This window comes from Trichophyton benhamiae (assembly GCF_000151125.1).
Source record: "Trichophyton benhamiae CBS 112371 chromosome Unknown Abenha-G-c-322p01.r1, whole genome shotgun sequence".
Lineage (NCBI taxonomy): Eukaryota > Fungi > Ascomycota > Eurotiomycetes > Onygenales > Arthrodermataceae > Trichophyton > Trichophyton benhamiae.
The window spans coordinates 902,937-915,268 of NW_003315110.1; the positions used below are offsets into that span (position 1 = coordinate 902,937).

General features: G+C 48.5%; 5 protein-coding genes across 5 annotated transcripts; 2 read left to right on the forward strand and 3 right to left on the reverse strand.

Moving 5' to 3' along the window:
- Window positions 1–1,418: 1,418 nt before the first annotated feature.
- ARB_06140 (uncharacterized protein) lies at window positions 1,419–4,201 on the forward strand (the record flags this gene model as incomplete). The annotated part of the gene is made up of 5 exons (XM_003015782.1): window positions 1,419–1,650; window positions 1,721–2,445; window positions 2,551–2,621; window positions 2,691–2,928; window positions 2,987–4,201. 5 exons carry the CDS (start codon window positions 1,419–1,421, stop codon window positions 4,199–4,201), a joined length of 2,481 nt encoding a protein of 826 aa, XP_003015828.1.
- Window positions 4,202–4,823: 622 nt separating this feature from the next.
- ARB_06141 (uncharacterized protein) lies at window positions 4,824–5,884 on the forward strand (the record flags this gene model as incomplete). The annotated part of the gene is made up of 2 exons (XM_003015783.1): window positions 4,824–4,992; window positions 5,046–5,884. 2 exons carry the CDS (start codon window positions 4,824–4,826, stop codon window positions 5,882–5,884), a joined length of 1,008 nt encoding a protein of 335 aa, XP_003015829.1.
- Window positions 5,885–6,574: 690 nt separating this feature from the next.
- Window positions 6,575–7,349, reverse strand: ARB_06142 (uncharacterized protein; the record flags this gene model as incomplete). The annotated part of the gene is made up of 2 exons (XM_003015784.1): window positions 6,575–7,138; window positions 7,230–7,349. The coding sequence occupies 2 exons, from the start codon at window positions 7,347–7,349 to the stop codon at window positions 6,575–6,577; spliced, it is 684 nt and encodes a 227-aa protein (XP_003015830.1).
- A 436-nt stretch (window positions 7,350–7,785) lies between these two features.
- ARB_06143 (uncharacterized protein) lies at window positions 7,786–8,576 on the reverse strand (the record flags this gene model as incomplete). The annotated part of the gene is made up of 2 exons (XM_003015785.1): window positions 7,786–7,940; window positions 8,042–8,576. The coding sequence occupies 2 exons, from the start codon at window positions 8,574–8,576 to the stop codon at window positions 7,786–7,788; spliced, it is 690 nt and encodes a 229-aa protein (XP_003015831.1).
- Window positions 8,577–9,085: 509 nt separating this feature from the next.
- On the reverse strand, window positions 9,086–9,894 carry ARB_06144 (uncharacterized protein; the record flags this gene model as incomplete). The annotated part of the gene is made up of 3 exons (XM_003015786.1): window positions 9,086–9,430; window positions 9,489–9,706; window positions 9,756–9,894. The coding sequence occupies 3 exons, from the start codon at window positions 9,892–9,894 to the stop codon at window positions 9,086–9,088; spliced, it is 702 nt and encodes a 233-aa protein (XP_003015832.1).
- Window positions 9,895–12,332: the final 2,438 nt, after the last annotated feature.

Below are 12,332 nucleotides of genomic sequence, written 5' to 3' on the forward strand. Positions count from 1 at the left end.
AAAGCAGCCATAGACTCAACAGACGTTAGGAATGTTTGATAGCAATAAACCATATTCCATGCTTGCTTTAGAGAGTATCATTAACAAAAAAGCGGCATATATCCCTGAAGACAGGAACGACAACAATTCATTAACACAATCTCTCCCTCCAAATCACACCTTCTGCCCGAATACCCCGAGTCTGGCTCACAGCGGGGGCTGGGGCATCACCCGCTAAGAGGGGAAAGTAAAAGATGACACGCTCTGCTTGAGGAATCCAAAAAGGGTCCGAACACTTATTGTGTTTTAAATAGGAGGATGGCGCAGTGGCCGAGATAGAAGTATATGAAGTGCTTGGTTTCTGTCTGCAAGTCAGCTAGGTCAAACATTTCAAACGGCCCAAGCTTAGCATACCGTGAGTGACGAAGCTTCCAAAGTTCCTTCCGACAATGCAATGCCAGGTAGCGCCCTTTCGTGAGTCGAACTATCACCATTATTATCAGTATGTGACCCTCGCTATATCCGTGCACCAAAAAAAGGCCAACGAACCTCCTTCTTTATAAATTGCGCAATATCCTATGGTGGTCGCGGTTAGCTATATCTCGACAAACATAGCACAGTCGTCCCAGGTCGCTTCTTCACTTGCTTTTTCGATATGGTACTTCTCCATGGCCTCGGTAGCTAAATAATGGCGTGTTAGCTTGTTTGAGCCGGTAGCGCGCGCGGGGGGGGTAGTTAGAAACACGCTTACCAACTTCAATGGCTTCCTGCTGCATGTCTTCGCTCTATTCCGGTAATCGATTAGATGCTGATCCTCTTGTATACTGGGATAAACACTGTCTCACCATGTCCACAGACTTGATCTGGGCTGCCGTTATGTCACTCGTTAGCCCGCCCGTCCAAACCACAGAGGGGAAACCAATAAAAGGGGCAAGGGAACAAGGTACCTTCGAGCTTCTCGCGCTTCTCGGTGGCCATGGCGACTGACAGGAGGAATCAGGAGGAAGAGGGATATGAATTCGTGGTCGTCAGCGGGTATGTCAGAAGATCCTCTGGGTGGTGGCTTGCTGTCAGTGTCTGTCTGTTCTGTCGCTTTCGTCCTGTTGCTTCTCCCCGTCCGTTTTATTCGTTTGTTTTCCTTTTTCCTTTTGGTGACGAAAGGCTGACAGAGCGAGTTTGGTGCACAGACGTTTTCTTTTTCTCTTTATTTTCTTTGGGCGGGACTGATTATATAATACAAGCCCACTCACCGCCCTTGGCAGAAAAAAAAAGTCACGAAAAAAGACGAAAAAAAAAAAGATTTCTTAACAATGCAAGAAAGCAAAGAAAAGAAACAACATCCAGGATTGTGCGTTCTTCTTGTCTTCTGTTCAACTTGTCAACCTCCACGGGAGAATGTGAGGCGGCTTCCAAGAGCGTTTCTTTACCTAGAATAGAAGATGGAGGGCACTCGAGTGTTTGTGTCTGGGCTCCCGCCGTCGCTGACAAGTGACAAGCTGCGGAATCACTTTGCTCAGCGGTTCGAGGTTACAGATGCTCATGTTATTCCCAATCGGCGGATCGGTTTCGTGGGGTTCAAGGGACCGGATCTCGCTGAAAATGCCGTCAAATACTTTAATAAGACGTTCATCAACATGTCGAAGATATCCGTGGAAATGGCTAGACCTGTAAGTATTTCTGAACTTCCGTTCCAGAAGTGTCACATTGATTACTCGGTGTTTGGCTGTTGCGAGGCTAACAGGCCTTGAAGGACTCAATGGAAGAAAGCTGACCGCATCGTTTTCAAAGGTCGATGCCGATAACTCGGATGATTTACGTGCCAGGTATAGAAAACATTTAAATGCTAAGAAGGATCCCCCTTCTCTCAAGCGGAAACGTGACACACAGGATACAGAGGAGGATGAAAAACTGCAAGAATACCTGACTGCTATGCAGCCTCCAACGAAGTCTCGGACGTGGGCCGATAGCGGTGCAATTCCAACTGCACATCAAGAGCAGAAGCCTGCAACTGATGCTGCAAAGGAGCCCACTGAAGGCGAAGACGACGTTGAGATGCATAATGTTGAAACTGCAGTCACCGATATCCCCGTAACAGAACAAGAGGCCAAATCCGATGATGTGGATGCGGTGAATGTAAATGAGAATCCAGTACAACAGAACGACGATGACTGGCTACGATCTAAGACATCCCGTCTCCTGGGGCTCCTTGATGACGAGGATGAGATGGCAGCTGAAACTTGGAAAGGCAAGCCATTGGAAAATGCAACGGATCAGCCTCCGGTTCCTGCCAAAATTCCCAGTACAAAAGCTGCCGTTGAAGAGGGAGAGAGTGTGCCGGAGCCTCCTCCTGACGCTAATATTGAATCTATCCGACTCACCGGACGACTATTTATACGGAATCTACCTTATAATGCATCTGAGGATGATCTAAATGCCACGTTTTCTCGTTTTGGTAAAATTGAGGAGGTAAGATATCCCAATTCCCCCTTAATCCACCGTATAATCCACCCACAGTCTATATGATGATTATCCTGATAGGGACATCTGATGCTTTGCATATGATGTTACCAGGAAGAGTATTTTAGTAGATGCCTCTTTAATCTGATGACTGTATCCTTTCTTATTGCAGCTATCAACTATTGGTTTATGACATAAGATCAAAGCTAACTGAACCAGACTCATGTTGCTACAGATACTCGACATTCTACTAGCAAAGGTTTTGCCTACATTCAATATGTAGAAAGTGACGCCGCAATTGAAGCATATAAGCAATTAGATGGGAAAGACTTCCAAGGCCGTCTGATGCATATATTGCCTGCATCGTCAAAGAAAACGTATAAGCTCGATGAATTTGAGATCTCGAAGCTCCCTTTGAAGAAGCAACAGCAAATCAAAAGGAAAGCTGAGGCAGCTTCATCAACTTTCAGTTGGAATTCTCTATACATGAACGTTCGTCATCTCTTATGCTCAACCTCTTAATGTACGTCATAGCTAATGACTTGAACAGACTGATGCAGTAATGGCCTCCGTAGCAGACAGGTTGGGAGTCTCAAAGTCACAGCTTTTAGACCCCACCTCCTCGGATGCTGCTGTGAAGCAAGCTCATGCAGAGACTCATGTTATCCAGGAAACCAAAGCCTATTTCAGTGCTAACGGTGTTAACATAGAGTCCTTCAAGCAACGTGAAAGAGGAAACACTGCTCTCCTATTAAAGAATTTCACATACGGGGTATCATCTGAAGACATTAGAAAGCTCTGTGAACCCTTTGGACAGCTAACACGGCTTCTTATGCCACCAAGTGGCACCATTGCTATAGTTGAGTTTGCTATGCCCGATGAAGCCCTAAGGGCATTCAAGGGCCTTGCCTATAAGAGAATAGGCGACTCAATTCTCTATGTAGAGAAAGCTCCCAAGAACCTGTTCGAGGGTGGCCCTCCAGTCACAATGCCGTCCTTACTAAACCAGAAAGTCGTCTCCCAAGGCTTTTCTACATCAGATACCTTCAAGGCAGATGAGCCAGAGGCTCCCATGGAGAGCGCAACGTTATTCGTTCGCAATCTTAACTTTATTACTACTGATGCCGGCCTGAGTGATCTGTTCAGACCTCTTGACGGATTCATTTCTGCACAGGTGAAGACCAGACCAGACCCCAAGAAACCGGGTGAACGACTCAGCATGGGCTTTGGCTTCGTGGAATTTAAGAGTCGAGCCCAGGCTGAGGCAGCTCTCAAGGCTCTCAACGGGTATAAGCTTGATCAGCACGAGCTTGTCATTAAACCGTCTCACAAGGGCATGGATGCAGCTGAGCAACGACGAAGAGAAGACAATGCAAAGAAGGCCTCCGCCAAACGAACCAAGATCATCATCAAGAACTTGCCCTTCCAAGCCACCAAGAAGGATATCTGGTCTCTGTTCGCGGCGTATGGCCAGCTCCGATCTGTCCGTGTGCCGAAGAAGTTCGACCGGACTGCCCGGGGTTTCGCATTTGCCGACTTCGTCAGCTCAAGGGAGGCTGAGAATGCAATGGACGCGTTGCGCAATACTCATCTCCTCGGCCGACGGCTGGTTCTCGAGTTCGTCTCGGAAGAGGCCACTGATCCGGAAGATCAGATCAAGGAGATCGAGAAGAAGGTCGACGCGCAAGTGAACAAAGTCAAGATACAGAAACTTATGGGCCCTGGAAGGAAGAAGTTCCACGTTGACGCGGACCTTGAAGACTAGGCATATGCAGGTCCTATTTTCGTCGTCATTAATAGATAGCCGTTTGATAGAGGGCAATGCATCCCGTCTAGTGTTCTGAACAGTAGTTTACCCGACTCTCACCCCGGGCTCGTAGCACTGCCATCCCCTGTGCTCCCTTTCATGTCCTTTTACCACCCTGTAGGCACCAGAAGCGACGTCTGAACGCCATCCCGCGGGTCCACTGCCAAGTTGCCGGCCTCTCCAGCCCATTTTTATTTGTCGTCATCGTCTTGGTCGTGCAGTTGCCACCCGACGTGATGCTCGATCTCGGATCTCGGAGTTCAGTCGACTTCTCGAGTATAAGTACAAGAAGAGGCTCGAAGACCAACATTCCTAGATCCATAACTCCTGACCGATCGACCCCATACGCATCGTCGCAGATATTGACATCATCCAGAACGGTTCAATTGCACGTCCTCGTTAATAATACGCCGTACCCACTGATTGTCTTTTTTCCGCACGTTAACTTCCCAAGATCCATCGCCATCGAACCACCACGAATTTCTCTTCTTCCACTCAATTAGAATTGCAGTTTTCAGTTGCAGACAAAAATCGTACCCGCAGATAATATCCCAAACACAAAAAGAAGACATACCAAAATATGGCGTCAGCTACAGCTCCAAATCTAACGGCTCCCTCTGTGAAACTGAACAGCGGGTATGCCATGCCGATCGTGGGGTTTGGGCTATGGAAAGTCAATAAGGAGACCTGCGCTGACCAGGTCTACAATGCCATCAAGACTGGCTATCGACTGTTCGACGGTGCTTGTGGTACGTGATATTATGCATATATCTACCAATTCCATGATTTGTTGCTTATCTAGATCCCACAGACTATGGAAATGAACAAGAAGCCGGGCAGGGCGTGGCTCGGGCTATTAAAGAGGGAATCGTGAAACGAGAAGATCTCTTCATCGTCTCCAAGCTCTGGGGAACCTTTCATGATCCCAAACATGTTGAACCAGCTTGTCGTCGCCAGTTGTCTCACTGGGGTATTGACTACTTCGACCTGTACATTGTTCACTTCCCCATCTCTCTGAAATATGTTGATCCCGAGGTTCGATACCCCCCAGAGTGGTGTGCTCCCGGAGAGAAAGCCGAGGCTAGCGATGTACCAATGTACAAGACCTGGGGAGCAATGGAAGAGCTCGTTGACAAGAGACTCGTGCGCAGCATTGGAATCAGCAACTTCAGCTCTCAGTTGATCATGGACTTGCTGCGGTATGCTCGTATCAGACCTGCTACCCTGCAAATAGAGCATCACCCATACCTCACCCAGGAAGGCTTGATCAATTATGCCCAAAGTGAGGGATTGGCGGTTACAGCCTATTCATCTCTTGGTCCGCAGAGCTTCATTGAATTGGAGCACAAGGCGGCGACTGGAACCAAATTGCTGCTTGAACATCCAACCATCCGATCTTCTGCTGAGAAACATGGAAAGACACCTGCACAAGTGCTGCTGCGATGGGCAACCCAAAGGGGCATCGCTGTTATCCCAAAGAGCAACAACCCGGAGAGACTTGCGCAGAATCTTGATGCAACCAGCTTCAACCTTACCGCGAACGAACTTGCCACCATCAGTGCTCTCAACCAAGGATTACGGTTCAACGACCCTCCAAGCGTGAGTGATAATCAGCTCTTTCCAAAATTCACAGTTTCATAGCCAATGCTGACTTTGGTATCGTAGTATGGCCTCAATTTCCCCATCTTTGGATAAAATTTTGTTATTGGGATGTCATTCATCTGAATATGTATAAATTTAGTCTTGGAAAATATCATTGGTATAATAATGCTAGCAGAGTGTTGCTAAACACAAATTGCTGCAAATTACTTGTCATGGAATAATAAACATAGAGTGACCGCCAGCTATGCTTAATTGAAAATTGAACAACACAGTCCTAAATTTGGAACGAACGCCCTAGCACTTTGTAAGGTGCCCTGGAGTTATCTCGGAGGTCTAGTCGTATCGCATGACATCCACTCAGCCAAAGTTTCCTCCAAGGAAATGTCCGAAAGATGAACATATGTCAACTTTTGACAGGAGGACATTCATCTGTACCTTCAGATCACTCAACTCTATTCCAAGTGTGAGTAAGTGGAAAGATCCTGTAGCCACAAAGATTGGGTACCTATGGCCGTGGGTATCTACTTTCTATCCAATTCAGGTGCATTTATGCACTCGTTGTTCCGTCTGGGTAGAGAACAGACTTTAAAGGGAATAATAGGTGGTCATGGCCCAATATAGACTTATGATTATGCCCGGGACCGACGTCCAACGTGCCGCTTATCTGGAAACGACGATAGTTCAAAGGTTTGCCAAACGTGTAGACCAGACTCTCGGGTAAGATGAGTCTCAGCCAGAATCAGTATTTTGTTGAGGGCGTTCAGCATCGAGGCGTTTGGCATCTTCTTCCTTCTTCCTCTTTTCTTCCTCCAATCCTTGCTTCCACATCTGCATCAACGAGGTTCCTCCCGCCTTAACCGTGCTTTCAAAGTACCGGTCTTGAACTCGAAACGGCATCGAAAATTTCCGTTTCGTAAAACAATCCGCGTATTCAGCCAAAGGAACTCGGTTGTCTGGTGCGCGCATTAAATCCTGCACCTCCATCCAATGCCTTGAGATTTGAAACCCCATATTATATGGGTTTTTTCTCATGTTTGCTTTGTGGTCATACTCTGATTCTGCAATCGTGCATTGGATGACTTCGCCAGATGTGTCAGACGGGTGAAGCGTGGCATTCTCTGTAGGATTGGAGGAGCTTGGGTGTTCTTGGATATAGGAGTTGGAGGTGTTCGGTTTCGGGCTAGGCAGAGGAACTGTCAACGGCGAGGCCCTGATAGCATTGGAGGCGGATTCAGGTGATTCAAAGATCGCAAATGCCGTGCCCCCAGATGTCGACGTTCGAATTTTGAAATACTATTCTGCAGGTTAGAATTGCGGTTTCTGAACTGTAAGAGAATCGGTTGACCCTACCTTTGTATTAAGAAATGAGGATACTTCCCCAAACTGTTGCAATGATTTCAAAACCGCTCTGCTCTGGGAAAGAGTGCGAGGCGCCGGTTGCATTCGAATGTACACCTGGCGGCTGTTGATAGCAGTCCGAAGCGTAGAGGACGCCATTGTGCATTCCCAGTTTGGCTCAGGTATACAGCTGCTATGCTATTTCCTGCAGTTCGACGATGCTCCTGGAGGTTTGAAAGGAACCCTGGCTTATGTAATCAGCCGATGGCCGCTAGAGCAGAACTTTATCTGGAGCGCAGGATATCAACATCGGCGGGATTGAAGGATATGTGGTCAACAACTAGTTATTTGGTTGTGGATAGGTGCATATTTGGAAAAGATCTCGGTAGTGTATCTCGGGATATGATCGGATACAGAGTTTGCACAAGGACTACCTTATCGGCGATACCCTAGGTGGTCCCGCTAGTTACGATCATCAGGATGATACTGGCATAACATGTGGCCCATATCGTACTGAAGCTGAATTCAAAGGCAGAGTATTGGGGATATACAAGAGCGATTTGGACACATATGGGTAACGGAGATACTGAAGTAGAGTTGAGTTATGCTTTTGAAAAACAGCTACCATAATGAACTAGAGCCAGAGAAGCTACTTTGGATAGCAAAGCCTGTGTTTTGATAAACTGTCGGTACAATGGATCACTCTCTCCTCTCTCCTCTTCCGCTTCCACCTTACTGATTTTCTCCTTTTCATTAACTATAAATGATACCACGATCGCACGACAAACGAACTAATGAACTGTACGGTGAAAATAAAAATGATGGATCTCCTTACAATCCAGACGGTTCAAAGGGTACACTGATGACTATCCACGACGAGCTTTTGGTTGGAAAATAATGCGTCCGTCGCGATGTCGTTGGCCTCTTCCTCAATCTTCTTCATGATATCCCAGCTTGGCTCCATGCCGATAAACCCGCAGTTGGCAAGTTCATATATCGCCGCGAGGGCCCAGGTTCGACAAGTAAACTCGTCTCCTGGCACCTCAGTTGCCTGGATGCACTGTTTTATGGCGTCCATCCACTCAGCCGTAATGTCTGGGACCTCGCCGAGTTTTAAAACGACGAGCAATGCCGTGGATCTCGTAATATCCTCGAACTCAACTATATATCGCCAGACGGTTCCGTTGAGAGTCTGGTGGAAAATGACTCCTCCCAGTTCGTTAGAGGCGATGAGTATTCCCCAGTCGTACTTTCGTGGCAGCGCCGTCGACGAAAGAACCATATATACGTTCTTGGCTTCGACTCTCAGCCCATTGTCGTATTCCGCTGAGGTTGGCGGGGCTTTTGGGTTGGTACCTGAGGAGGAAGGTTTGGCGGGTGAGAGCCTGAACATTTTTCTCAGCTTCTAGTGAAAGTGAAGGGCAAATAGTATCCGATGACCGCAATATTTGCGTCTAAACGCTAGACCATTCAACCAAAAGGGTGAGCCCACGCAAGTGGAACGCGGGATGAAGTTGTCTTTTGACAGGTGGCCATGTCAATGTCGTTGGTTATATATAGAAAATGGTGAGAATTTAGGCTGCCTTCCTGCAAGACGGGAAGTACTCCCCCTGCTGGCCTATTATATCGAACCTCGCGATGCTGGGCCTGTCCCGTAAGTATACATCAGCAACCAGATACAAATAGTATGCTGATTACGAGACTAGATCTAGACGTAACTAGTCCAGTAAGTATAAGCTTAATATTATCGCGAAGCAAGTGGCGGTGATATTTCAATATAAGTAGGTTCTATAGCCAATTACCTCCACTACTTGAACTTGTTTGTCAAAACTGATAGTATATTTTCGTACATCAGAGCGTATTCGGGACTTGTTCAATGAGACTTGCTTCCCCGTGTGTGTCTTAAACTCCTTCAAACCACTTGTGTGCCAGCGCCTCATCGGCAGTGATTCTCCTCTCTGGATCTAAATTCGTCATGCCACAAATAAGGCTCTTAAAGTCCTCATCAACATCCTTCCAAAGAGCAAACGGCCTACGTGGGTTGTCGCTGTTGAAGCCATCTCGGATGACTTGGAAAATGTGGACCCAAGGACTGTCTCCTAGGTATTTCACAAGCCCATTTATTCCATCTTCATTTGCAAAGTATGAAATTTGCCGTTCTATTATAATAGACAATGGGTTTATCCTTTCCTCCAACTCCTCTTCCCCGACCGCGAAGATGACCCGTTTGTGTACTGCATAAATGCACTATTAAGATAAGCAGCTAGGCCTCTAAAGTCCTGGGATTTTTGGTGTAAAGACTTACGACAAGAGCAAAAGAGAAGATGTCAGATGGTTTATTCACAGGCCCTGATGCATGGGCTTCGGGACTCCTCCACATCTCGTTTCCTGCTTGCTTTCCAATCATCGCTGACCCGGGAGGAATGTAAGCAGCATCTTCAAGGTCTCCCAGCTGAACTCGCTCAACACTGGTATCCTTGCCATTGCCTTTCCAGTCGATGAATATGTTATCTGCCTTAATATCTGCCTAATATAAGTATTGGCTATCTCGGCCACAAAGGGCACTACATACCTGTATGGACAATATCCCGGGAATGGAGCTCCGCTAGCCCACGGAGGGCATCTTTAAGAATCCTTTTGGTGATTTGTAGAGGCGGATCGTTCTGAGCAAGCCGTAAGAGATGGCCAGTGAAATACTCAAAAGCGAACATTGATTTCTCTGGGAGTATGTCTGTGGGAGACGGACATGGCCAGCACCAAGTAGTTTACAGTTTAGTTCCCGAAGGTCACTGAAGTTAACTGGATGGATGTACTTCAGGATGAACTTGTCATTGGCAGCACTAAGAGCGTGGTGAGCAATTAGATGGTCATACGGAGTAGATGGGAGAACTCACTTAGCAAGGCAAACCCGGCGTGGAGGGAATGTCTCCTCCTGGAGTGTCCGTTCGATCTTGTAATTCCGGCCAGACTCGCCGATGTATTCCCCAGAGTTTATCGGGGCTGTCGATATTGTGCGGGTTTGGCCTGAAGAAGCTAGCCTGGAGTTTGAAAATTTCGGGCCCCGGAGGTTTAAACATGCCCAATTCTTGCAAGAACGGACGGCTAGAGAAAAGAGTGTACCTTGTGACTGCATTTTGAGATCCTCGCGGGATACTGTCAGGAAAGCTTGTCTTGCTCATATCTCGTAAATAATCTCTGTCTTCTACGATCAGCGCAAACAAGATACTTATGTCGAACCCCCTGCCCCATCGCCTTTCGTGTCTGGCTCGAGCCGCAAAAGGTCTTGGCTAGATCGGGGGCGAAACACGATGATCCAGATCGAGAGATATGCATCCAAAAAAAAGATAACTAAGTAGAATGGAAGGGAAAGCACGGAGTACTTCGTAGCTAAAAGCTCAATTTCCCACGTGCAAAACAGGACGATGCGCATGCCAGAGCCCCCAAGACCAGTCAAGGAGCTGGGAGGGAGCTGACCCCCCAAACTGTGGAGAACGCCTGCGGTCGTCCGGCAATCGCTTCTTGGTTATGTAACGTAAATATTTTGCTCCATCGAAGTCGAGCACCCGCAGAAGGTTCCGTCGAAGCTTGGCCGGGGTAGAAAATATCGACCCCCCTGGTCGGTCAGAGCAATGACCTTTCCATATCAATAACCTTTCCGGCAGCTGGAATGGGTGTCATGTCGAGGATGTGTCGAAAATCACGCGGCAACCATGAAGAGACGCCCCCCCCCGTCATGTCATGCGTAAAATCAAGAGAAGCTCCAGGCCCGGCATCGGTCCCCATATATGTAGCTACTGACCATCGTCCTCCCTTGTCATCCACCAGAGGTGTTAGTTATGTAACCTGAAGATCAGCAATAATGTGATGAGAATCCCAGCCCAATAACTGGAACCGACGCTCCGCCGTACATGGTACCATGTCGTCTGTACGCTGCACTCGGTTGTGTATGATTCCTGACTGACGCTGGGCGACGAGAATGGCCACACAACTGGTACTCCGTACCCCTTTGATGGGCCAGGCTGTGACCGGGAGCACTTGAGCGGCCTCCTAGTCCGCTGCAGACCAGCCGCTAGCGTGCTGTCGCCCCTGGCTCCCGCCAGTCAGCGCCGCAGATTGGCCACTGAGCAGACACCCTGGCCGCCTGGACTGTGATGAGGGCAGGTCATTGCCCAATAAGGCGGCCTCCAGAGGGGGCCATCACTCACCCTATATACCACCTTGCCTCTGCCTGACAAGGAGGCCGAACCAAGTCGAGTTCTCAAGCCTGTCGCCTCGAGACGGACAGCTGCACTAGTACATATATACTCCGTAGCCAGAGTGAGAGCCAGCACCGCGAAGAAGTGATGGTTTAGCTAGCTAGCGAACGAGGACGAAGTGAAAATAAAGTATTCCTTACCGGCCGTATCGAGCCCGTATCAATACCGCTCTGCCGGCCCCCCTTCGCCCCAAGTCGCCCCCCCTTGACCACCCGCTGGGCAGTGTCCTGTTACGGCCCCAATACCAAGGTTACCGCTTCCCTTTTCACCTTTTCTCGACCACCCAGCAAATCAGAGAGAGGCAGCCTTACGTAAGCCTACCCAGAACTTCTGGCGCTCCCAACTTCGACCTTTCGCTTTCCTCTTCCTCCTCCTGCCTCTGCTGCTTGCTCCAAGAGAGAGACCCGACCTGCACCGACGCCCGATCTCTCGACCACCGCTGCCGACGACCGCCCTCGACCCTCTGCTGCCCCCAGACACTGTCCAAGCTGCTGCCGGTGCCAGCCATCTGCCTCAGTGCCGCTTTGCGACTTCTATTAACCGCCGGTTTCGCTCGTCTGGACCGAGCAGGCGGTACTCTCTTGAAGCACGCTCCAAAGGGGGAGAGGAGTTCTCGACCTCCGACTCAACTTCTGCCGCCTCAAGATCAAGAGCAGGCGGGGAATAAGGAGAGACACTCCCGCAATAGGCTGCTGGACTCGAAGTATTCGGCCTTTCCTTATTTAATACCTTCAAAAGTGACTGCGACGATAGCTTTTTTGGGGGGGGTGTGCTTGTGATATCGTGAATCCTTCTAACACAAAAACGTTAACCCAACTTCAACGGTTCCTTGGTTTGAAATTGACGGTTAGAAGCCGTTGGGAACTATCGGTCGGCCCTACGACTCGCTCTTG